The 27,222-nt window shown below is 39.9% G+C and overlaps 1 protein-coding gene across 6 annotated transcripts; it reads left to right on the top strand.

Moving 5' to 3' along the window:
• The first annotated feature begins 1,994 nt into the window (after positions 1-1,994).
• Positions 1,995-27,222, top strand: Hyal4 (hyaluronidase 4). Of its 6 annotated transcripts, none has more exons than XR_015685714.1 (6): positions 1,995-2,074; positions 7,267-7,411; positions 9,943-10,945; positions 16,595-16,684; positions 18,717-20,503; positions 27,036-27,222. XR_015685714.1 is itself a non-coding variant. In NM_001100780.1 (6 exon segments), coding segments are annotated over 3 exon segments (1,446 nt in total). In that variant the 5' UTR covers positions 2,027-2,074; positions 7,267-7,411; positions 9,943-9,991; the 3' UTR covers positions 19,119-20,503; positions 27,039-27,221.

Consider the following 27,222-nt stretch of genomic DNA (forward strand, 5'->3'; position numbering starts at 1 on the left):
ATCGCTCCTGAGAGACACAGCCAGAATACAGCAAATACAGAGGCGAATGCCAGCAGCAAACCAGTGAACTGAGAATAGGACCCCCGTTGAAGGAATCAGAGAAAGAACTGGAAGAGCTTGAAGGGGCTCGAGACCCCATATGTACAACAATGCCAAGCAACCAGAGCTTCCAGGGACTAAGCCACTACCTAAAGACTATACATGGACTGACCCTGGACTCTGAGCTCATAGGTAGCAATGAATATCTTAGTAAGAGCACCAGTGGAAGGGGAAGCCCTGGGTCCTGCTAAGACTGAACCCCCAGTGAACTAGACTGTTGGGGGGAGGGCGGCAATGGGGGGAGGGTTGGGAGGGGAACACCCATAAGGAAGGGGAGGGGGGAGGGGGATGTTTGCCCGGATACCGGGAAAGGGAATAACACTGGAAATGTATATAAGAAATACTCAAGTTAATAAAAAAAAAAAAAGACCCTCATCCTACTTGCCTTGTCCCAGGCTGGCTTTGAACTCAGAGATCTGCTTGCCTCAGTCTTCTGGGATTAAAGGCGTGTACTACCTTGCCTGGACCTAAGCTTTTCATAACCACTATGCCTCAGGATCTCCATGCCAAGATCTGGGTTAGAACCTTGTGTCTTCCAGCCTCAAGATCTGGACCACAGGTGTGCCCTCCATTTCTGGTTGTCGTTCATTTCAGATGTAATCAAATTGACAGTTAGGAATAGCCATCACTACACTTCATTTTTTTTTTTAAATGTTGTCAGTGTTATGTATTTTATCTCCACTTCCCCATTCTCTAGTACCAGTTTTCACTTTCTTAATTTCTTCTCCTTCACACTGTTGGTTAGTATTATATGTCTGGTAGTCCTTGGTCATCATATCCTTGAAGGACTCAAGTTGTTGAAAAAAATCTACCATAGGGATTTAACTCCCGAGCTTGAGCCACTTACGAAACAGAATTCTGTACTGCATGGGAGATGATCTTTGTGATAAAGACTGGGGCATGTCCACAAGTAGCATTCCATCTGATGCACGTGAGTGGAAGGCACACAGGTTGGTAGGAACTCCCATAATTACCAAAGGAAGGAGGGAATTATCCTGAGAGAAGAGTGTTAATTCCCAGAGAGCTGAACAGCCTGCTTTCTATGCGCACTAGGGAGACCACCTTTCTGCATTTAAACTACACTTTTGCATTTGATCCAAATCACAAGTGGAGCCCTTATAGAGGAAGAGCTGTTTAAATATTCTGATGGGTATCAGTCCTGCTTGACAATGTACATATTTGGGGAATGGCAAAGACGACTGGCTGTTCTGAGATCTATAAACAATATTCCAACAGATAACTCTGAGAATTGCCTTCCATCCACGCCATGTGTTTTCCTTTTCTACTGCGGAAGCGTCTTTTAAGGAAGGAATAGCTGAGGACTCCACAGTGCTGTTTTTCTATGGACCTTGTTTATTTCTGTTTCATTTTTCGCATTTCCTCATCGCATCTGTTTTCAGTGTGTAAGTCTTATCAACCCTTCTTGTATCCAGCTTTATATTTATTTTGTCTAATCCCGGGAGCAGAGAATGGCACATCATTACAAATACCCGCTCAACTCATCACCTTGAGTCGCCAGTTCTGGTTGATTCGGTCATTTTCTCAGGATGATATGGAATGACCCGCTGAGGTCAGTGATTCTGTTGTTGAGGCCGGCACATGAGGGTCTGTTTGTTAAAATAACATAGGGCGCACAAAGCCTTTGACCCCCTTTTGCTCTTCCTTCTGGAAATCTTACCCACGCAGTCCTCTTGACTGCTTCCCATTGGAATCCCAATCAGTTGTCTTTTCTCCCTGCTCGGGTCAGCGAATCTAAATTGGATATTTTAAGGAAGCAGTGCTCATTTATACCAAGATAGTTTGAAGGGAGCCTGACTTTGATTATAAAGAGATTTAATGGAAGCCTCTTGTTTAGCTTGGAGGACTGAGTCAGCCCTGTAATGACAGGCTTCCGGGAGTGCTGGGACATCCTGGCCGCTCCAGCCACTGCTCTGGAGCAGGTGAATAAAGGACCAGCAGGCAAACAAAAGCAAAGGTAAACTATACTTTATGCTCCGTCTGAAAAAAATTTTTAAAGATTGTTTTTCAAAATGTCTTCTTACAACAACTAGAAGGAAACTAATCTTCACTTCCTTGAATATTCCACTTTCTTCTTTTAGCTAACTTTTATTGTTCAACTGAAGTACCTTCTTAAATATGAACTACTTTTGGGAATCCAGGATCTTAGAAAATGTGTTTGTCCCTGGTAGTTGTAAATTAAATTTAGTAATTTTTATCCACTACATATTTATATTTGAAAATATTCTCGCTTTTGTGTTTAGTCAAGCTGGGTTACTTCTCTTTTATGTTTAGAGTTTCTCTGAAAAGCAGGATTTTGTAGCATGTGTCACGGCCGTAAGTTCTGAGGTGGTAAATGGTATTTCGCAAAGCAGGCCTGGTAAACAGCTGCAACGCAGGTTTATTGGAGTGCTACACACTTGAATCATTTTGTAATAATTAGTGGTAAAAAATTCCTCATGCTAACAATTTCCATTACAGTAGCAGTGCATTTATTCAATAAAATAGTTTTCATAATCTTTAGTAATGTCTTGTAATCTATTCTGTAATTATTGATCTATCACAATGATTAATACTGGAGGGCTGCTGTTTATAGAAAATGTTACAGTTCTTAGGAAACATGTATTATTGAAAGGCTTCAGAAAATAGATTCTATCACAAAATAGTTTCTATAGTTCTATAGTTTCTATCACAAAAATAGGTTTAAATTTTACCCAACCACTCCGAAAGCAACTGAGTAGAGAATAATCTCTGACTGTCTTTCTCGAACCAGTTTGTACTTTTGTACTTTTGTCTCATCTTTTTTAGAAAAAATATGTGTATGTGAGCATGTTTATGTGACCCCTCTTCCTAGTTGGTAAGATAGTTTCTAAGATTCTTTCACGAAATAGAATGACAAGAACACATGAGGCAATGTTTCTTTGGTAGAGTATGTCAGGTGTGTCAGGAACTGGCTACTCCAGTCTGGACACTTCCTTTCTTTGCATAGGTATTTCAAAACCTGTCATGGTCATGTCAGTGCAGCCCAGAACTGGTGCTTGGTACATTTCTCTATTGCTTCCCCATGTGAGAAGATCCTCTTACATTGCATGGGGGAATTATAATTCCAAATCACTTTACTATTTTTGTTTTGTTTTGTTTCGAGATAGGGTTTCTCTGTGTAACGTTGGCTGTCCTGAAACTCACTCTGTAGACTCGGCTGGCCTTGAACCAATTCACTGAGATCATCTGTCTCCTAAGTGCTGGGATTAAAGGTGTGCACCACCCACCCACCTGGCAGTTGATTTGTTTTCAAGTTGCAAGGCTTGTAACTATCCAGGGTGCAATTTGTAATCTTGGGGAAGTAAAAACCTATTGTAAAAAGTCAAAACTCATTTGTTTGAAAGGACATTTCCTTTGCATTGATGATTAATGTATGATTCTACAACTAATATAGAAACTCATTTTCTTTACTATTGTACATGTACCAAGCCTAAGGTAGAGATCCAGTTATCCGATGACCTTTAAAAAATGGACACAAATTAATACTTAGTTAACTGTTTGCTATTTGGTCAGGAGTTTAATTCCCTGGTTATAAGATAGCATACACTGCTTGCCACATTTACTTGCCACATTGGGGTTTCTCATTAATCCAGAAAGGATGCTGAAAGTCTATGTCCAGGACCTTAGACAAAGATGAAATACTATGTAACTAATCCCTCAAGATATAAACCTTTAAAAAAAATGAACTAAGAAAAGGACTTAGTACACGGATTATTTCATTAACCCTTTGTTTAGGTACCAAAGCCTTTTCAGATTAGGTAGCTTTAATGAACTTGATAACTTACCATCTGAAGGCTGACGGAGATATTTCAGTTAGAAGGTGGTTATAAAGTCAGAGAACGCTGTACGGTCAGGCATACATCGGTGGCATGTGGGAGAGCAGAGCATAGCTGTAAGATGCCCAGAGTCTGTTCAATTCAGTGACATGGCTGTGCAGGGTAAGAAAGTTGTCCCTGAGGAAACTCAAGCAGCGAGTGTGACACGGGATTTCAGGGAGGCAATGAACGAGTGAGCAGGACTCCATATATTTGTGCTAAAGAATTAGAGTTTATATCCTCTCTTAGATGGCATTTCTTTAAAAAAAAAACAAAATGGTTCTGCTTCACAAAGAAGTATGACTTATATTGAAAAACAGTGAAGTTTCCATTTACTAGTATTATGTGAATTTTCCTGAGAAGATGCATAGAAACGTTGTTATTTATTCCAAATAGAGAACACCGACATAGCAAAGACAGGTTCCCACCCAAATCTGGCTTTCATCACCAGTGAGTTTATCAGGGATGCTTGTGAGAACATAGGCACGGAGTGACTTTCTGGACCGTGAATGGCTCTTGGGTGGCTGCCCATCACTGAGAAGCTTCCTTCCCACTTCACAGGAAATGCTCGCCATGGAGGCTCAGCCTCCAGATGATAGGTGATTACTCAAAAGAGCTGTACAACCAGTTCCTCTTGTAAGTTGTATGAATGCTCACCACCAAGAGGTGTCCTCCGCCGCAGCTATTTGGGAATTACAGAGCTTTGTGGAGTGGCTTGGCACTTCTTACGAATTTCCTGTGAATGTTTGGAGCCCTGTGAGTACCAACACTCCCTCTATGAGGGAAGGTTTCCATCCAGAGGAAATAGCTTTGTAACAGGAGACCCGGAAATGGTTAATATTATATACTTACAAAGTTAAAGCTTATTTTGAGAAGAATAGAAAGGAACCCAGATATCACAGTAGTTCTAAAATTTGTTTAAAACGAAGGCATACTGGTGTTCCTTGATTATGTTGTGAAACAGACTTATAGAAAATTCTGGACACACTTATAAATTACAGGCCTTCAAGAGATATGATAATAAAATGGATTGTATTGCAATACAATTGGTGCTAAATTTTTAATTAAACATTATGAGAAAAACCCATTGAGAATCTATCTATCTATCTATCTATCTATCTATCTATCTATCTATCTATCTATCAATCTATCTATCATCTATCTATCTACCTACCTTTTTTTTTTTTCCAAGCAGGCAGAAACCCAGCTCATTGAGTTATGACATTTAAAAGGGAAGGAATTCATAAGGAAAAAGCATGCTTCTTATAGGCTGTTGCTCCAGTGACTGTTACTGGATTGTAACCTAGCAATTACTACTACAGAATTGCCAATGCAGCTTTGAGATCACCAGCTTCAACCTGCTTTTCAGCTTGATAAATATTTATGTATTTTATAATGTTTAGGAAAACACCACAGTGAACTATACTTTCTTTGAGAGTTTGAAAGTAAAATCACATCTGTTGGATCTCCAAGGGACTGAGAACTCTAGGATATCTCTGTCAACCTTTATTAATTTCCCTTGACATCTTAAAAAGGTGTTGAAAAATTAAATCCCAACATCAGGTAAAAGAAAAAGAAGGGTTATAAATTAGAGCATTAGATTTCTTCTGCAATGTATTATGATGATGTCAGGAGAGTATGAGTTTTAAAATTTTTGCTGGGTAATTTCTTTAATCTTAATATGCACTGTCCTTGATGCATGAATAAAAAAAGGAAAAAATTGAGCTATCGTCAAGACTAAGGAATAATTTAATTCCAGCACTTGGAAGATGATGACAGGAAGATTACAGGTCAAGGTCAGCCTTAGTGCAAAGAAAGATCTAGTCTCCCAAACAAAAATAATACAAAATTTAAACACAACCAAGAAAAAGTAAACAAAGGTAGAGATATAGTTCAGGGATAGAGTGCTGTTTTCCATGGACATGTACAAGGTGCTGGATTTGTTTCTCATCAGAACCAAAGAAGAAAATACATATATTCAGGTTGGAGGGGTTAGGGGGATGCTGGCCCGGAAACCGGGAAAGGGAATAACATTCGAAATGTAAATAAGAAATACTCAAGTTAATAAAGAAAAAACGGAAAAAAAAAGAACTTCAAGCCTCTGAAGAAAGAAATTGAAGAAGATCTCAGAAGATGGAAAGATCTCCCAAGCTCATGGATTGACAGGATTAATTTAGTAAAGATTAGTTTGCCTTTAAAGTGAAGCTATAGGTGACAACTAGTGGTATACTTTGTCCAAACTGCAAACAACTTACTTTTACTGATTATTAAATTTTATATGTTCTACGTATTTTTCAAAAATTAGAAACATAAAAAGAAAATGTTTTGCTATATACAGATGATTAACTAATAACACTATGTACTAGATACTTATATGTTTTTCCTAATTCTCAGTATTACTAGCAATGCTGAGCTAAACAAAAATATATTGAATTGTTCTGTGCAAGAATATCTACTTCCTCTGAACAAAATTTTTGAGAGTAAAATTAACTTTAAAGGTTAGAATTTATGAGCAGTGAAAATATGTTCTACCTGAAGCCATATCGTAAACTAAAATGAACAAAAGTTATCTGGATATGTAAATATCTTTATTCATTAAAACACATCCTTTTCCCCCCCAAAAAAGTGGCGATTGTTAAAAACACCATAATACTGTTACTCATAACACTTTGAATCAACAGTCTTTTGGGGTCATCACAGGAAGTACTTTATAGTCATCCTGATCCTTCCAGAACTAGGCTCAGTTTGTTTTACTGAAATATTGCTTGCATGAATGCTAAGGGTCCAGAGATTCGAAGACCATCAGGGCATACTAGTACTCAATTAAGGGGGCTTATTGCTTATGGAAGAAACAGAATGTTTATATCTCCAGGCACCACAGGCAAAAGGATGTCAGAGAGAGCTATCTGTAGGACTTCAACTTTGGTTGGGTGACTTGAGAGAGTCTAAGAGTGGGGAGGGGGAATGTACCCAGAGGGAGTCAATGTGTGAGTAATGAAGAGTGGTTATGCGCAAGACTTCGGATTTCATTCCTAAGACTGCAAACAAGCAAATAAACAGAAAACCACAAGAGCAGAACCATCTCTGTAGTCATTTGTTCCTCTGAGACAGATGTGTTTGGAATTCGTGCATTGCAACCCTGACACCAACACCTCCCTTGCTTGAACACGATTTAAAGGGGCCCTTACACTGACTCACTTTTATCGTGGCTTGACAGTGAACTAGCCTATCTTTGCTAGCCTGTGAAATTACCCCATCTAAAGTCAGGCTCCATGGTTTCAACAGCTTCTGAGTGTTGGTTTACTCATTTTAGGTTTTAAACATAGTTTATCACAACTGTTCTGCTGAGAGGAATAGAGGAGAGTGGCTTCTTCGCTGACCCCTGTCTGTATGTGGCAGACTCCACCCAAGGGCCACGTACTCGCCGTCTTCACTATCTGGAAGAGTAAACCAAAGAGGTAAGATCGTAGGGGCTGGAGGGGTTCCTGGAAACACATTTCACCTTTCTGTGGCCTTTGTAGTGTTCATCTTTCAGTGGGCAACATTGGAACTGTGAAGCCCAAAATCACAGTATAGTAGTAAAGAAGCCTTCATGAGCATGCCTTTCTCTATGGGGTGAAGAGAGCTGACAAGAAACCTACTTCCGGTTGGGGATTTAGCTCAGTGGTAGAGCGCTTGCCTAGCAAACGCAAGGCCCTGGGTTCGGTCCCCAGCTCCGAAAAATAGAAAAAAAAAAGAAACCTACTTCCTTTTTCTTTTGTTTAAAGGCCTCCAAAATGTCTTCAGAGATGGTTTTATGTTCCCCCGTAAACCCGGCTCCTGAGCAGAGAGAAACAGATGATAGAATTTAGGGGCAAACCCAGGTTAAACTCCTCACCCATCCATTCTGTCAATATGTTATCAAATCTCTCTCAATTCCGCCAATTAAAGACGCATTTAAAGAAATAGACTTTCATGAGAGGAGCATGGGGAGGCCAGGAAGCAAAGGCAGGTTGCTATGGGATGATTATGATTAGGTGCGGAAGTCAGGCAGTGATCTGCACTTCCACCGGTTGAGGTACAGCAGGGCTCAGAAGCAGGGGCTGTGGATGCATGGATGGGGTGAGGGGAAGGGGACCTGAGGAAGCTTGAAGCAAAATTCAGTTGTATGCTAGTAGGTAGAGTAGTGTTATTCATCTTCAGGCTGTAGAGATCTATCCAATGAAAGAAAATACTTAATTAAAAATGACATTTGAATGTTTCACTTTACTTTAGGACTTCTTAAATATCGTTTCACCAAGTAAGCCCCAAAGTCCAAATGCTTCCCCAGCTTTCAGTAGAGCTTTGATGCTGATTTGGACCTCGATAGAACTGCCTAGATACATCCTACTCAAGCTTTTGAGTTGAGATCTTGGGATTCAATGAGTCTAAGCGGTGGTGTTGATAATGGTGATAAAATTCCAGCACTGAGGACGGGAGTTGAGGGAGATGGTCCCATGAGAAAAGTGCTTGTTGCAGAAGTATGAGAACCTGAGTTTGGATCCCCAGCAATTACATAAAAGCAGATGCCGTGGAACTCACCTGTAACCCCAGCACTGGGGCAATGTAGATGGGTGGAATCCTAAAGGTCACTAGCCAGCAACCTAGATGAATAAATGGGTTTAAGGTTCAGAAAGAAGTGCTTACTGTCTTAAAAAACTGAGAGAGTAATAAAGCAAGATACTGGGCATTGACCTCTGGTCTTCACACATTCATGAGCAGGCAAGAGCACTTGCATACACATACACATTCACACACACACACACACACACACATACACACACACACACACACACACACACACACACACACACAAACACCTTTCTTTGTTTAGAACTGGATCTGATGAGCGTTTTGGTGAGCGTTTAATGTCCATGATTCTGCTGTTTTATGCCTACATTGTTCTCTTGGTGCAGAACTTTTCTGTTCACATATGGTAGATTTTACTTCAAACCAGAAACTCTGATAGAGGATCTTCCTATGAAACCTCTTCTGACTTAGGAGAATTTCAGTTATTGTATGCAATTATCATTTTAACCACCAGAGGTCACCAACCAAAACTCATAGCATTTTTCAGGTCTAGCATACTAATGTGAATAAAAATTCTAGGTAACCCATGAAGCTACCCAATATTTATTTCACTCCACATTTCACTACAGAATTTACCACAAAGGAACTGGAAAGGAATCTTTTTCCTCAGCTCTTAATCAGCAAATGTCTGCTACAAGTCTTAACATCATGATGGCATACTTAAAGCATAAGGCATACCATTTCCCTGGTACAACAGAACACTTCACACCAATAAGGTCTTTGCTGTAGCCACCTAAAAGTAGTTCTTCTGCAGTTTCTCCCAGAAGACTGAAAGGGAAACATGACAACTCTCCATCTGGTACTCATTCATCCTGAGTGCACCTCCACTGATGTGTTCCTTGTCACCGACCTCAGTTTTCTTCTTACATCCCTCACAGCCAGGGTAGTCACTCCTCTAACCTATCCAAGCATTCCCTATAGCATTTTCTTGTATGGCCTCATCTTTCACGTGATGGGACATCAATCAGAGCTCTCCATTTCTGTCTTAGTTTCCTCTTTTGGGAAATCAAAGTGCAATCACAGATTGTTATATAATTGTTATAAGAAAGCAATTAAAGCGTTTTAAGTTGTAATGCCTCATATTGGCAAGTTTTCCAATGTGATTGTAAGTATTATTTCACATCTGTTTTTCATCACGGACCTCACATCTTCTTCATATTTTATTATGGATATAAAGGTTTTGTAGCTGCTAGGCACGTTTTGAATTCTTTTCCTTATCCCTGAGTAGAAACTTGATCATGACACTTGATTTTACATCTCAGTTCATTCATCCAAATTGTTATAATTTTAAAATAAATCGTTCTTTGAAAATATAAATAAGCAGTCACAGCATCCCTGCTCTTAGGAGTAACCACTAATGGAAAACTAAATTTCTCCACAGGCCTTTTGGATTACGTTGAAGAAGAGGTAGTGTAAGTTTCTATCTTATCATGCAACTATTGTCTGAAGGACAATTAAGACGCTGTGTTGTTCAACCAGTACATCTTACATCAGGGCTGCTCATATTTTTTATCCTGAAGTCTATCTCATCCCTAAAACCTGCTCGACTTCCAGTTTATCAAAGGAAACCTTTTATAGCTGCTTGGAATGCTCCAACAGACCTGTGTTTGATAAAATATAATTTGGCAGTGAACTTAAAAGTGTTTCAGATGGTTGGAAGCCCTCGGCTCAAAGACAGGAGGCAAAATGTTGTTATATTTTATGCCAACAAATTGGGATCTTACCCATGGTATACATCAGAAGGGGTACCCATCAATGGTGGTCTTCCCCAAAACACAAGCTTACAGGTACACCTGGAAAAGGCTTACCAGGATATTAATTATTACATCCCTTCTGAAAATTTCAGTGGACTTGCTGTTATAGACTGGGAATATTGGCGCCCACAGTGGGCCCGGAACTGGAACACCAAGGATATCTACAGACAGAAGTCAAGAACTCTTATTTCTGATATGAAGGAGAACATATCCACTGCTGATATTGAATATTTAGCCAAAGCAACTTTTGAGAAAAGTGCAAAAGCTTTCATGGAGGAAACTATCAAATTGGGAATTAAGAGCAGACCCAAGGGCTTTTGGGGTTATTACTTGTATCCTGACTGCCACAATTACAATTTTTATGCTACAAACTATACCGGGTCATGCCCAGAAGAGGAAGTTTTGAGGAACAATGACCTCTCTTGGCTCTGGAACAGCAGTACTGCCCTGTATCCTGCTGTTAGTATTAGGAAATCCTTTGCAGACAGTGAAAATACTTTGCACTTCTCACAATTTCGGGTGCGTGAATCACTGAGGATCTCTACTATGACATCACATGATTATGCTCTGCCCGTATTTGTCTACACACGGCTGGGCTACAAAGAGGAACCTTTGCTTTTCCTTTCTAAGGTAAGACTGTCCTTGCCCCTTAGTGCAGGACTTCTTCTGTATCTAAAACAAAGCATTTCTTTGTTAATTTTGTCCTTTGAAGAACACTATTAGTGTAAAGCTAGCATCTTTCTAAACTACTGATCTGTTTAGACTCTCCCTTTGTGGAAAGTAAATGTTTTATGTTTCTTATTAGCATTCCTTTTTATAGGACACACCGAGGTAGAAGAAACTAGCCTATGGTGCTAGCAGCTATTGAATTCCCTATGACTGGTTATTGTGGGAGATTATTAAAATAATTTGTAGTGAGCAGGTTAAAAAGTTAGAGAGGATGTTTTAATATGGGACCATTTGGCCATACATGTAAAAGTAGAATGAAAGACATTCTAAATATAAAGAACATATGTAAGCTTGTAGACTGAACCATCTTAGATACAGTTACTTCTCCGATCTGCTAATGAAAATCTGGTAAAGCAGTGTGGGCTTAGAAATTTGATGTTAACCATGAATAGTTTCACAACTCAGGTAAAACTCTGAGTGGATTGTCTTTGTGACTGATTATTTTCATTCAAATTATATATGTTGCCAGAGACCTCATACTTTTCGGAAGAGCAGTCTTTAAACCAAGTGACTTTCACCCTGATTGTCTCTCCATTTGCTGGTCTAGTCACTTAAATAGTAACTTCTAGGAAAAAGAGTAGATTTACTACTAAGGTATATATATTTCCAAACTGAGAAAACTTGAAACCTGTTTCGGCCATCCCATTTATGATGTAATAGTATTTCTCCATTTTACTCTACACCAAAGGGTTTGAGATAGTTCAACAGAGGCATTTCTTTTTTCTCCTTATTATAAATTTCAGTTGACCAGCCTGTGCTACAAGACAAAAGGTGTTTTGAGTGCTTGACAACCTCAGGTGGATGCTTAGGAAACACTTATGTATGGGCTTTATGTGCATGCCCATTAAAAGCAGAGGCTGCACATCAGTGGGAAGTAGAGAAAATGCTATCTATGCCTTTAACACTATCCAAAAGGTGACAGTCTTCCGTTTTGTCTGAAACTCACACTAACCTCCAAAATGAGCTGTGAAAATTGAATCAAGAATGGCAAGAGATCACTTCTGGGAGGTTTGGAAATGATATCTCAATTTTTACAGAACCACCATGGCTCTGGAACTGGAAAACATACTTACATATGCTTATTTATTATTCTATACATGTTATATATACCAGAAAGTATATTTTTTACATATACACACATATATACATACATACATATATTCATATATTTAGGTCAATAATGTCTCTTTAGTGAGAATTCATTTATTTTTGAAAAAAGAACTCTAAAATTGAAAGGCACAGTGTGCATTCTGCACATTGCACAAGGCAAGATAACCTTTTTTTAATAGTGACAGCTCAGAAATCGTACTCTTCCTTCCCAGGAAAGCGTCATCAGAATTTGGGCCTCATCTCATTCTGAAAGGGGAGCTATGTTCCAGCATTTAAAAACATTAGCATGCACACCACTGTACTCAACCAATCATAAAAAATAATCTACTCATAGTTTTTAAAAATATCTGATGCTCATTTGTTCCAAACTCTGAACGACTATGAAGGGTTTCCATTTTTTTTCTGCAATATGTCTGCCTTTCAGAATGCATGCACCCAGTGAGGATTGGGTAGCACATCTTTTAACCTTCCCAGAACTCAGCTTCTTGGTTATCAACAACAACAAAACAAATGAAAACAAAAAACAAACCACCTGGACCAACAAAACAAAACAAAACAACTACAGAGTAAGGGTTGGGACCATCTACCCCACTGATCTAACAGAAGAATGATAAAAATCAAATAAGGAAAGGTATGTGAAAATTTGAATCCCTTCAGAAATACAGGTGGAATAGCTATCATTTTAAAACAAGCATCAAAGCCTTGAACTTGACCATGGGCTATCTAAGAATCTCAGGCAGCAGTCAAAGCTTTGGCGAACAGTACAGAGGCAGTGATACCTCATTTCACTGGGAAGATGGCCCATACTGCCAACATATAAATTCAGTCTAGACAGAACGTGATGTCATGCTCTATAAAAACGATGAAAATTATTTCTGTGGCTGAAGATTTAAATGTTTTTCCGTAAGCAATTAATTTCTCTGTTATCATATAAAGTAAGTTCCATATTGACTCTGTTTCTTCATTATATATCCCACTAGTACAGTACTTTCTAATATAAGCTCTGGTAAACACCAGGGACCAAAAACCAAGTATGAAAAACGATTCCTCTAAGGCATCCTCCTACCCTTTACTTCCTTTTGCCCCCTTACATATACACAATGTAAATTGATTATATCCACCCTGCACTTTGCCCCTCAAACTCTCCCTGGTCTTCCTTTCAATACATGCCCTTCTCATTTCAAGTTTCCTTTTTAATAGCACACTCAGTCCAGTTAGTGTTATGGTAGAGCCCGTTTGCGAGCCCCAAAAGACCACCAAGGAGTCAATCCCAATGCAATCGCACTAGCTTGAGCTTAGGCCACGCCTCCATCTGTGACGCTGCAGGACCTGAGGACGAAGCCCTGAGCTCTCAGTAGGACAAGGTGTTACAGGAAATGGCAAGCAAGCGAGGGGGTTTCTAGCCTGGCACATATCTGATTGGGTGTGTGTGTGGGGCTCTTATGGAGTTGTCTTGCCCTTTAAAATAATTGGCTGGTGCTGGGAGCCAAACCATAAACTTAACTTCTGCTTTCCTCTTGATTGGTGGTGGTTAGGAAGTAAAATGCCAGGGGCAGGGTTGTAACCTGGAGACACAAGTTTGTTGGGGAGTAACCTGGAAACTGGTGCTAGAGAGTTCAACCTTAGGTCAGGTTCTCTACAATGGAGTATGAAACCAAGAACTGGTCTCTCGCTATCTGCTTGTATATGAGTATGGAACCATCTAAGGGATCATTAGCCACTTTCTAGTAGCTACAGCCTCAAAGACAAATGATTCCCTATCTCTCCAACAACCACCAATAGTTTCTCAAGTAGGAGTGGGGCCACATGGGTTCTCTACCCCCTGTAAGACTAGAATTTTAAATAGCTTGATCTTGTTCAAGAAACCATAGCTTCTGTGAGTTCACGAGTGCAGTAGCCATACTGTATAGAGAAGGCAGCGTTTCAAAGCACTCCTCCTCACCTACTAGCTCTGGCTTCCTTTATGCCCCCATATCCATGATGTTTCCTAAACCTTAGAACGGTAGAGTGTGCGGAGGATCGACATAATGTCCTACACTCATAAACTCTTATTCTTTACATTGAAACAATTGTGAATTGTTTGAATCATTGTTCACTGCCTAAAGAAGGTCCCTTGACTGGAGTTAAGAATAGGATATAATAAATACAAGTGATTACAGACAGCTTGGCAATATGACCGCTCAGCAAAAGTGCAGTCGTAGGCTTCTCTCTAAGGCCTATGGCCTCACCAGTCCTAGGCCTCTGTCCAGGATCTCATTCCTAGATATGAATTCCCTCCTGTGGAGTGGGCTGCAAATCTAAGCGCAAAGTGGTTGGTTACCTGTCTAACAGATAAGACATTATCGTACCACTGGGTGGATCTTGCTTTGGTGGGTGGTATTGCAACAGTATTACCTACCACTGTGATAGGCGAGGCCATTGATGTCTTTTTTTTCTACCAGTAGCCTGCTTGGCATCTCGGCACTATTTGAAACTAGCTAGCATGGATGGAGGAAGTTTTCTGATTAATGCCAGAATGGTTTTGTTCTCTTTGGTTCTACAACCGAAGTACTTATCCACTTCTGAAACAGTGATTTGAATCTGAGGATCGTGAGCAGTAAAGCCCAGAGGCCAGAGGCCATACTGGGACCCAGGGGTCCATTTTGGCTACAACCACTTTGTTCCTTTCTTCTTGCTATCCATGAGGTTCTAACTCTTAGGTGGTCCTTTTAGACTCCCAAAGGCATTTCTCTAGTGTCTTTGCTGTTCTGATCCCCAGACTATACCTGGTCTGTTATCAACTTGATCTCTGCCAGATTACAGTAAATCAATATGACAATCAGTCTTTCAAAAAAATTACTGCCTCATGTTTGGTGAAAATGTGCTTGAAAACTGGCTATGTCTTCGATCTGTCCTAGTAAACCCCTTCTCATAATGGCACTAAAGGACTGTCATACTTAAACTAATGTAACCTTAGAAAGTATGACTATCATCACATAAATCTGTAACTTCCATATCTAGTGAATGTAAATCAATGACATAAGTACAAGATGTAAATGCTATGGCCGGTCTCTCCTTTGATAATGTCTCCTTAATCCCAGGAAGACTGGGAGACTTCCTTCTGATCACAGTGTGTAACTATCATCTTGCTAGTCTCAAGGCTGTATCGTGTCAGTGGTCTGCATTTTTCTTACATCTTTGAGTCAACAGATGTACTTGCAGTCTGCAATCTGGGCACTATGGGTGATTCCTCTTCTGCTTGTATTTACCAGACTGTTGACAATTTTCAAAGCCTTTTAATGTACATTATCTCAATTGAGCCCCAAAGAACCTCCCCTTCCTGTTCTGTGTGCTGTCAGATGATATGGGTCATGGAGAATAGAAGTGGATATGAACCACAAAGGTAAATTAGTTTCAACTTAACTCCCTCTTCACGTTTCACAAATCTCCAGGAAAAAATGTCTGTAAATATCTGTGTGAAGATGAACATTGTAAATTGTTCATTTGTTTGATATACTGGAGAAGTGTCAGGGGCCAAAGTAAAAGAGTTTGCTCTCTTTGCTTGTATTTCTCTCTAACTAATTTCTATACCCAACTCTCTTATATTTCATAGGTCCACAATCGTGTTTAGGCACTAAGGTAGTCTTTAAATGATAAAACACAAATTCCTCCTACTGAAAACTCGAAATCCTTTATCTTAACCATATTTGGAGAAACCCTTGTAAGTTTGTCATTGCCAGATGAGTATTAGATAAGCCCCATTATATCCAGTACTTTAAAATAAAATATAGTGTCAGGGGCCAAATATAAAGGTTGAAAAAGTCAGAGCACAGAGACATTAAGCACTGTACATTTGCCTGGCTTGGATTCAAAAGGACAAGAAGCCACCTGAGTGACTGTGCTCATGATACCCCGCAGAGGTAAGTGACAGAAGGAAGCTAAAGACTTCTTTCTGGAAGAGAAAAGTCTTTAGATTCTGTGTAGGCATTTATATATTTGCTTGTGAGCAACTGTCCCCAATCAAGTTTAAAGAAAAAACTTTTGGTGACTATTTCTATATCCTGCCTATTAAATTAAAAACAATAGCCTGCCTATTAAAGTGTAATATTTTTTCTTTAAAAATATTCATATTAGCCAGGCATGCATTCTTAATCCAGGTACTCAGAGGCAAGCAAAGGCAGGATGATCGCTTATAAGTCTGAGTTTAGCCTTATTTATATAGTGAGTTCCAGAGCAGCCAAGGCTACTACACACACACACACACACACACACACACACACACACACACACACACACTGTTGTGGTCTGAGAATATGATTCTGAGCATCAGTCTATTTGACATTTATGTTCCTCTAAGAAAGCAGGGGGTGATATCTAGGGAGCATTTTATCTCAGCCTATAATTGTAATTACTAGTGATTTATCTTCCAATGACTGATCAACTCTGTTCTCTCCCATCCAGCAAGATCTAATTAGTACCATAGGAGAAAGTGCTGCGTTGGGAGCTGCAGGCATTGTTGTTTGGGGAGACATGAATTTAACTTCATCTGCGGTAAGTCAGTACCTTAGGGTAGATTGTTCTGTTTTCTGTAGACATTACTCTAATCAAAGCTCTCATTATTCCCAGAGGAAGCCAGATTTGGGATAAAACTTAAAACCTGTGCCTAGTACCTAGATCTGTCTAAAAATATTAACTTTGAAAAGATAGAGATCATAACACAATTATTTCTTTACTATTTATCATATGCTAAGAGAGTAACGTTTTCTGTTTTGTTTGCTTTGGATCCGCTCACAACATGGTCATGAAAGCTAATGACTACTCATTCATAGACAAGGAGACAAGGGGAAATCAAGCAGGGTGACAGCTAACCAGACTAGTTAGTAGTAGAACTGTTATTGATCACCACAGATTTTTCTGATACAAGATCTATTGCATTGGACCACTACATGAAATAGGTTGTATCCTATCTGGAGAAGCAGAAACAGAAAACTTTTAAACGGTCCCATTGAAAGTATTTTTTTTCCCTATAGAGAAGCCAGCTGGGCTCTCTAGATCTCTAGACTCTAGAGCAACAGAACTTATTAAAATCAATGTATGGTCATATAATATACTAATTAATATATACATATATTCATAGAATATATATATGTATACACACATATATAGGCATATATACATATGTATGTCCATACACTGGGATTCACCAAAGGCTGTCTACCAACAGAAGGTTCAAGAATCTAGTAGTTGATCAGTTCAGGAGACTGAATGCCTCAGCTTGTCTTCAGTATGTGTCAGAATCCTGAAGAAGCAGGGCCTAAGGTCAGGAACAGAATGGACTTGCTAGTGAGAGTGAGACCAAGCAGGCAAAGTGACAGCTTGCTCCCTTCTTTCATGTCCTTTATTTAAGCTGCCAGCAGATGTGGTCTGGATGAGAGGTGGACCTTCCCATTTCAAAGATTCAGGTTAGAAGTGGGTTCCCAATTCAAATGATCTAATTAGAAATACAAACACAAAACAAAAACAAAAAAAAACCCCAAAAAACCCTCCCATAGGTGTAGGCCCAGTCACCTGGGTTTTATTTAATTCCAGATGTAGTCAAGTTGACAATGAAGAATAGCTACCGCACACATCTGTGGGGATTTATACGGAGAGCCAGAGGTTCAACTGCAGACTTGTGGAGCTTTGTCAGGAAATAACATGTAATCAAGGCAACCTCTATGTAGAACATATACTAGAACACACACACACACACACACACACACACACACACACACACACACACACGAATGATCTAGTGTTATTAGCTTTCCTGGGTCTAGTAGTATGTAGGAATGTAGAACCTACAACAGGTTATGTTTGATTATACTTAACAGAGAAGTCCAGAATGCTATAGGTGGGAGGTCTACAATAAATCAGCAAATGTGACAGCTCAGATTCTAACATGACCAGAAAAACAAAACAAAGCAAAAAACAAAACAAAGCAAAAAACAAAACAAAACAAGACCAACAACAACTAATTTCTTTCTTTCTTTTTTTTTCCTTTTTTTTTTTCGGAGCTTGGGACTGAACCCAGGGCCTTGCGCTTGCTAGGCAAGCGCTCCACCACTGAGCTAAATCCCCAACCCAGCAACTAATTTCTAAGAAACAGCCTGGAGCATCTGCTCTGATGTGGATTCTGCTTTGTGTCTGTTCCTTTCTATCTCACACTACTCATTACCTTGACAGCTAGGAAAAGAAAGGAAGGAAGGAAGGAAGGAAGGAAGGAAGGAAGGAAGGAAGGAAGGCGGGCGGGAGGGAGGGAGGGAGGGGGGAGGGAGGGAGGGAAGGAAACAATGTATGACTTGAAGAAAGGCAAGGACCTACGTGTTGATCAGTCTAGCTTGCTGCTTCAGCTACTTTGACTGTAACCTCTGCCTCTAGGGCCTTTCTCATTTCCGCTCTGAGACCTTTGGGTTACTGCAGAATTCAAGAGTTTACCTACTTTTGGTAGGACAAAGCCATCCTTTCAGTTCATTCTAAAGAGCTGCCTCTGGTTCTAAAACCTCTAATACAGCTTTTTTTTTTTTTTTTTTAACCTTTCCAGGAGAACTGTACAAAGGTGAACCGCTTTGTGAACTCTGATTTTGGTAGCTACGTAATCAATGTGACCACAGCAGCTGAAGTGTGCAGTCGTCATCTTTGCAAGAACAATGGGAGGTGTGCACGGAAGACATGGAAAGCAGCTCATTACCTCCACTTGAACCCTGCGAGTTACCACATAGAGGCCTCTGCAGATAGAGAATTCGTAGTGAAGGGAAGAGCGTCAGATGCTGACCTAGCCGCCATGGCAGAGAATTTTCTATGTCACTGTTATGAGGGCTATGAGGGGGCTGACTGTAGAGATATGACAGAGGCCAGTGGCCCCTCGGGGGTTTCCGTTTCCTCTAGTTCAGTAATAACACTGTGTCTGATAGCTCTAGCAGGTCATCAAAGCATTCAGCTGTGACATAATTGACTTTAAAGGGAATTGTGTCCTTTTAAGTAGGGTATTATGGAGCAGATGGATTTCACATGCTCCTCTGAGTTCCTCTGAGAGCCATTATAAATCAACATTATGTCACAACATGAATAGGAACCTCTTACCTTCTTTGCTACACTTTGGTTGGAAGCCAGGTCTAAGAGAATAAAGCAGTGCACTCTGTTCTCTTACTTGAATGTTTCAATGGCATTTAAATCAAAGTTTATTCTTTTTCTAATTATATAGGCACAAGTGTGCAAATGAATAGTAAGCTTATTATTTCAAGCACATTTTCTAGGAAAGCAGTTCATTTACGGGCAGGTTACAACGTAAGCACCTGGTTCAACAGTCGTGACCCGGTCAACTAATTCATCACCGCCGTGCTACTGTGCCAGCCTCCGCCTCACTTGCGTCTGTTTCCCTGATGAACTCATGGAGGACAGGATTACTACTGGTGTGGTTTCTCAAGAGAAAGAATTCAGGTTGCTGACTCCAACTCATCACAACCATCAACCTCTTCCTTCTCAGACCTTACCAGTCTGCAAAACAAAAAGGTCCAGGATCCACTGAACTATAGATCCAAAAGCTGAAGTCCTGTTGACGTTTGAAAGTGGAACCTTTCTTTCTTTCTTTTCTTTTTTATGAAAAGAAAGTGTATAAGGAAAATCAGCTACTTTGTCTTCCTCTGTTCCCCATATAAATTTTGAGTAGTAGATTTGGGTTTAGAATCACTTTGAACCTGATTTGAATTACGCTGTTCACTCTTTATGTGGGGTTATAAATCTTAACAAGTTCTTTACAGCCCTCTTTATCTTCTGGAATTTGGTAGTATAATTCTTGTCTCAGCGAATTAGCACAGTAATTTGCCTTGCACTCCTGGGTTCTTAGTAATGTAGCTGATCCAGGACAATCTCTTGAACACTAAAGCAACAGTCAAGCTGTTTCCTTCTGTGGACAGCGACCATTTATAATCACTTAGACATTGTGCTGTGTTCCTTGAGGGATACTCTCAGGGGATACAGTTTTCTCTCCATAAAGATAATTTAATAGGAAGAGAAACTCAAGAAAGATATGATGATACTAATAAAGAAGGGATACCACTTGATGTCTTCTCTTCTTTCTTAACTCTTTCAACTCAGGATCCCTGCTTGCCAGAGGTGACTGTGAAAGTTTAATTCTGAAATGTACACTAGAAACAAACAAAGCCTTAATTATACTGTGAATGAAAGGCATGATTATATATATGTATATATATGCTATTTAAAAATTAAATTCATTTTTATATGAAAGTTGATGTGATTAGCATTACAGAGCATTTACAAAATTTTAACAATAACCAAAGAAATCACCAATAAACACCTTACTGTAAGCTGGTAACTTTTTTTTTTTTTATTTTTTTTTTTTATTTTATTTTTTTTTTAAAAGAGATGAAGTTTATTTATTTATAAAGATTTTATTTTTTTTTTCGATTCTATTATTTTTTTTTTTTATTAACTTGAGTATTTCTTATATACATTTCGAGTGTTATTCCCTTTCCCGGTTTCCGGGCAAACATCCCCCTCCCCCCTCCCCTTCCTTATGGGTGTTCCCCTCCCAACCCTCCCACCATTGCCGCCCTCCCCCCATAGACTAGTTCACTGGGGGTTCAGTCTTAGCAGGACCCAGGGCTTCCCCTTCCACTGGTGCTCTTACTAGGATATTCATTGCTACCTATGGGGTCAGAGTCCAGGGTCAGTCCATGTATAGTCTTTAGGTAGTGGCTTAGTCCCTGGAAGCTCTGGTTGCTTGGCATTGTTGTACTTTTGGGGTCTCGAGCCCCTTCAAGCTCTTCCAGTTCTTTCTCTGATTCCTTCAATAGGGGACCTATTCTCAGTTCAGTGGTTTGCTGCTGGCATTCGCCTCTGTATTTGCTGTATTCTGGCTGTGTCTCTCAGGAGCGATCTACATCCGGCTCCTGTTGGTCTGCACTTCTTTGCTTCATCCATCTAGTCCAATTGGGTGGCTGTATATGTATGGGCCAAATGTGGGACAGGCTCTGAATGGGTGTTCCTTCAGTCTCTGTTTTAATCTTTGCCTCTCCCTTCCCTGCCAAGGGTATTCTTTTTCCTCATTTAAAGAAGGAGTGAAGCATTCACATTTTGATCATCCGTCTTGAGTTTCGTTTGTTCTAGGGATCTAGGGTAATTCAAGCATTTGGGCTAATAGCCACTTATCAATGAGTGCATACCATGTATGTCTTTCTGTGATTGGGTTAGTTCACTCAGGATGATATTTTCCAGTTCCAACCATTTGCCTACGAATTTCATAAACTCGTTGTTTTTGATAGCTGAGTAATATTCCATTGTGTAGATGTACCACATTTTCTGTATCCATTCCTCTGTTGAAGGGCATCTGGGTTCTTTCCATTTTCTGGCTATTATAAATAAGGCTGCGATGAACATAGTGGAGCACGTGTCTCTTTTATATGTTGAGGCATCTTTTGGGTATATGCCCAAGAGAGGTATAGCTGGATCCTCAGGCAGTTCAATGTCCAATTTTCTGAGGAACCTCCAGACTGATTTCCAGAATGGTTTTACCAGTCTGCAATCCCACCAACAATGGAGGAGTGTTCCTCTTTCTCCACAACCTCGCCAGCATCTGCTGTCACCTGAGTTTTTGATCTTAGCCAATCGCACTGGTGTGAGGTGAAATCTCAGGGTTGTTTTGATTTGCATTTCCCTTATGACTAAAGATGTTGAACATTTCTTTAGGTGTTTCTCAGCCATTCGGCATTCCTCAGCTGTGAATTCTTTGTTTAGCTCTGAACCCCATTTTTTAATAGGGTTATTTGTTTCCCTGCGGTCTAACTTCTTGAGTTCTTTGTATATTTTGGATATAAGGCCTCTATCTGTTGTAGGGTTGGTAAAGATCTTTTCCCAATCTGTTGGTTGCCGTTTTGTCCTAACCACAGTGTCCTTTGCCTTACAGAAGCTTTGCAGTTTTATGAGATCCCATTTGTCAATTCTTGATCTTAGAGCATAAGCCATTGGTGTTTTGTTCAGGAAATTTTTTCCAGTGCCCATGTGTTCCAGATGCTTCCCTAGTTTTTCTTCTATTAGTTTGAGTGTGTCTGGTTTGATGTGGAAGTCCTTGATCCACTTCGACTTAAGCTTTGTACAGGGTGATAAGCATGGATCGATCTGCATTCTTCTACATGTTGCCCTCCAGTTGAACCAGCACCATTTGCTGAAAATGCTATCTTTTTTCCATTGGATGGTTTTGGCTCCTTTGTCAAAAATCAAGTGACCATAGGTGTGTGGGTTCATTTCTGGGTCTTCAATTCTATTCCATTGGTCTATCTGTCTGTCTCTGTACCAATACCATGCAGTTTTTATCACTATTGCTCTGTAATACTGCTTGAGTTCAGGGATAGTGATTCCCCCTGAAGTCCTTTTATTGTTGAGGATAGCTTTAGCTATCCTGGGTTTTTTGTTATTCCAGATGAATTTGCAAATTGTTCTGTCTAACTCTTTGAAGAATTGGATTGGTATTTTGATGGGGATTGCATTGAATCTGTAGATTGCTTTTGGTAAAATGGCCATTTTTACTATATTAATCCTGCCAATCCATGAGCATGGGAGATCTTTCCATCTTCTGAGGTCTTCTTCAATTTCTTTCTTCAGTGACTTGAAGTTCTTATTGTACAGATCTTTTACTTGCTTGGTTAAAGTCACACCAAGGTACTTTATATTATTTGGGTCTATTATGAAGGGTGTCGTTTCCCTAATTTCTTTCTCGGCTTGTTTCTCTTTTGTATAGAGGAAGGCAACTGATTTATTTGAGTTAATTTTATACCCAGCCACTTTGCTGAAGTTGTTTATCAGCTTTAGTAGTTCTCTGGTGGAACTTTTGGGATCACTTAAATATACTATCATATCATCTGCAAATAGTGATATTTTGACCTCTTCTTTTCCGATCTGTATCCCTTTGATCTCCTTTTGTTGTCTGATTGCTCTGGCTAGAACTTCAAGAACTATATTGAATAAGTAGGGAGAGAGTGGGCAGCCTTGTCTAGTCCCTGATTTTAGTGGGATTGCTTCAAGTTTCTCTCCATTTAGTTTAATGTTAGCAACTGGTTTGCTGTATATGGCTTTTACTATGTTTAGGTATGGGCCTTGAATTCCTATTCTTTCCAGGACTTTTATCATGAAGGGGTGTTGAATTTTGTCAAATGCTTTCTCAGCATCTAATGAAATGATCATGTGGTTCTGTTCTTTCAGTTTGTTTATATAATGGATCACGTTGATGGTTTTCCGTATATTAAACCATCCCTGCATGCCTGGGATGAAGCCTACTTGATCATGGTGGATGATTGTTTTGATGTGCTCTTGAATTCGGTTTGCCAGAATTTTATTGAGTATTTTTGCGTCGATATTCATAAGGGAAATTGGTCTGAAGTTCTCTTTCTTTGTTGTGTCTTTGTGTGGTTTAGGTATAAGAGTAATTGTAGATTCGTAGAAGGAATTCGGTAGGGCTCCATCTGTTTCAATTTTGTGGAATAGTTTGGATAATATTGGTATGAGGTCTTCTATGAAGGTTTGATAGAATTCTGCACTAAACCCATCTGGACCTGGGCTCTTTTTGGTTGGGAGACCTTTAATGACTGCTTCTATTTCCTTAGGAGTTATGGGGTTGTTTAACTGGTTTATCTGTTCCTGATTTAACTTTGATACCTGGTATCTGTCTAGGAAATAGTCCATTTCCTGAAGATTTTCAAATTTTGTTGAATATAGGTTTTTATAGTAAGATCTGATGATTTTTTGAATTTCCTCTGAATCTGTAGTTATGTCTCCCTTTTCATTTCTGATTTTGTTAATTTGGACGCACTCTCTGTGTCCTCTCGTTAGTCTGGCTAAGGGTTTATCTATCTTGTTGATTTTCTCAAAGAACCAACTTTTGGTCCTGTTGATTCTTTCTATGGTCCTTTTTGTTTCTACTTGGTTGATTTCAGCTCTGAGTTTGATTATTTCCTGCCTTCTACTCCTCCTGGGTGTATTTGCTTCTTTTTGTTCTAGAGCTTTTAGGTGTGCTGTCAAGCTGCTGACATATGCTCTTTCCTGTTTCTTTCTGCAGGCACTCAGCGCTATGAGTTTTCCTCTTAGCACAGCTTTCATTGTGTCCCATAAGTTTGAGTATGTTGTATCTTCATTTTCATTAAATTCTAAGAAGTTTTTAATTTCTTTCTTTATTTCTTCCTTGACCAGGTTATCATTGAGTAGAGCATTGTTCAATTTCCACGTATATGTGGGCGTTCTTCCCTTATTGTTATTGAAGACCAGTTTTAGGCCGTGGTGGTCCGATAGCACGCATGGGATTATTTCTATCTTTCTGTACCTGTTGAGGCCCGTTTTTTGACCAATTATATGGTCAATTTTGGAGAAAGTACCATGAGGAGCTGAGAAGAAGGTATATCCTTTTGCTTTAGGATAGAATGTTCTATAAATATCCGTTAAGTCCATTTGGCTCATGACTTCTCTTAGTCTGTCGACATCACTGTTTAATTTCTGTTTCCATGATCTGTCCATTGATGAGAGTGGGGTGTTGAAATCTCCCACTATTATTGTGTGAGGTGCAATGTGTGTTTTGAGCTTGAGTAAGGTTTCTTTTACGTATGTAGGTGCCCTTGTATTTGGGGCATAGATATTTAGGATTGAGAGTTCATCTTGGTGGATTTTTCCTTTGATGAATATGAAGTGTCCTTCCTTATCTTTTTTGATGACTTTTAGTTGGAAATTGATTTTATTTGATATTAGAATGGCTACTCCAGCTTGCTTCTTCTGACCATTTGCTTGGAAAGTTGTTTTCCAGCCTTTCACTCTGAGGTAGTGTCTGTCTTTGTCTCTGAGGTGTGTTTCCTGTAGGCAGCAGAATGCAGGGTCCTCGTTGCGTATCCAGTTTGTTAATCTATGTCTTTTTATTGGGGAGTTGAGGCCATTGATATTGAGAGATATTAAGGAATAGTGATTATTGTTTCCCTTTATATTCATATTTGGATGTGAGGTTATGTTTGTGTGCTTTCATTCTCTTTGTTTTGTTGCCAAGACGATTAGTTTCTTGCTTCTTCTAGGGTATAGCTTGCCTCCTTATGTTGGGCTTTACCATTTATTATCCTTTGTAGTGCTGGATTTGTAGAAAGATATTGTGTAAATTTGGTTTTGTCATGGAATATCTTGGTTTCTCCATCAATGTTAATTGAGAGTTTTGCTGGATACAGTAACCTGGGCTGGCATTTGTGTTCTCTTAGGGTCTGTATGACATCAGTCCAGGATCTTCTGGCCTTCATAGTTTCTGGCGAGAAGTCTGGTGTGATTCTGATAGGTCTCCCTTTATATGTTACTTGACCTTTTTCCCTTACTGCTTTTAATATTCTTTCTTTATTTTGTGCGTTTGGTGTTTTGACAATTATGTGACGGGAGGTGTTTCTTTTCTGGTCCAATCTATTTGGAGTTCTGTAGGCTTCTTGTATGCCTATGGGTATCTCTTTTTTTAGGTTAGGGAAGTTTTCTTCTATGATTTTGTTGAAGATATTTACTGGTCCTTTGAGCTGGGAGTCTTCACTCTCTTCTATACCTATTATCCTTAGGTTTGATCTTCTCATTGAGTCCTGGATTTCCTGTATGTTTTGGACCAGTAGCTTTTTCCGCTTTACATTATCTTTGACAGTTGAGTCAATGATTTCTATGGAATCTTCCGCTCCTGAGATTCTCTCTTCCATCTCTTGTATTCTGTTGGTGAAGCTTGTATCTACAGCTCCTTGTCTCTTCTTTTGGTTTTCTATATCCAGGGTTGTTTCCATGTGTTCTTTCTTGATTGCTTCTATTTCCATTTTTAATTCCTTCATCTGTTTGATTGTGTTTTCCTGGAATTCTTTCAGGGATTTTTGCCATTCCTCTCTGTAGGCTTTTACTTGTTTATTAATGTTTTCCTGTGCTTCCCTAAGTGTGTTCATGTCTTTCTTGAAGTCCTCCAGCATCATGATCAAATATGATTTTGAAACTAGATCTTGCTTTTCTGGTGTGTTTGGATATTCCATGTTTGTTTTGGCGGGAGAATTGGGCTCCGATGATGGCATGCAGTCTTGGTTTCTGTTGCTTGGGTTCCTGCGCTTGCCTCTCGCCATCAGATTATCTCTAGTGTTACTTTGTTCTGCTATTTCTGACAGTGGCTAGACTGTCCTATAAGCCTGTGTGTCAGGAGTGCTGTAGACCTGTTTTCCTCTCTTTCAGTCAGTTATGGGGACAGTGTGTTCTGCTTTCCGGCGTGTAGTTTTTCCTCTCTACAGGTCTTCAGCTGTTCTTGTGGGCCTGTGTCTTGAGTTCACCAGGCAGCTTTCTTGCAGCAGAAAATTTGGTCTTACCTGTGGTCCCGAGGCTCAGGTTCGCTCGTGGGGTGCTGCCCAGGGGCTCTCTGCAGCGGCAGCAACCAGGAAGACCTGTGCCGCCCCTTCCGGGAGCTTCAGTGCACCAGGGTTCCAGATGGTCTTTGGCTTTTTCCTCTGGCGTCCGAGATGTGTGTGCAGGGAGCAGTCTCTTCTGGTTTCCCAGGCTTGTCTGCCTCTCTGAAGGTTTAGCTCTCCCTCCCACGGGATTTGGGTGCAGAGAACTGTTTATCTGGTCTGTTTCTTTCAGGTTCCGGCGGTGTCTCAGGTGCAGAAGTCCTGCCGCTCCTGGGCCCTCCCCCACGGGAGCCCAGAGGCCTTATACAGTTTCCTCTTGGGCCAGGGATGTGGGCAGGGGTGAGCAGTGTTGGTGGTCTCTTCCGCTCTGCAGCCTCAGGAGTGCCCACCTGACCAGGCGGTTGGGTCTCTCTCTCACCGGGTCTGGGAGCAGAGAGCTGCTGCGGGCCGGGATCCGCGGGTGTGGGCAGCTGGTAACTTTTTATGTAGTTTTTACTAATATTTCTTATAAAATGATTTTTGTATGGCTATAATTATATTTTATATTCTGTTTCAATTAATGATGTGTTTTCATAGCATTTTGTAATCTTCACACATGTTTTTAAAAATCTTTTTCTCTTCCAGTAGAGGGATTAAAGGTTAGGATTAATGCAAACT

The sequence above is a fragment of the Rattus norvegicus genome, chromosome 4 (genome assembly GCF_021556685.1).
Source record: "Rattus norvegicus strain SHRSP/BbbUtx chromosome 4, alternate assembly SHRSP_T2T, whole genome shotgun sequence".
NCBI lineage: Eukaryota > Metazoa > Chordata > Mammalia > Rodentia > Muridae > Rattus > Rattus norvegicus.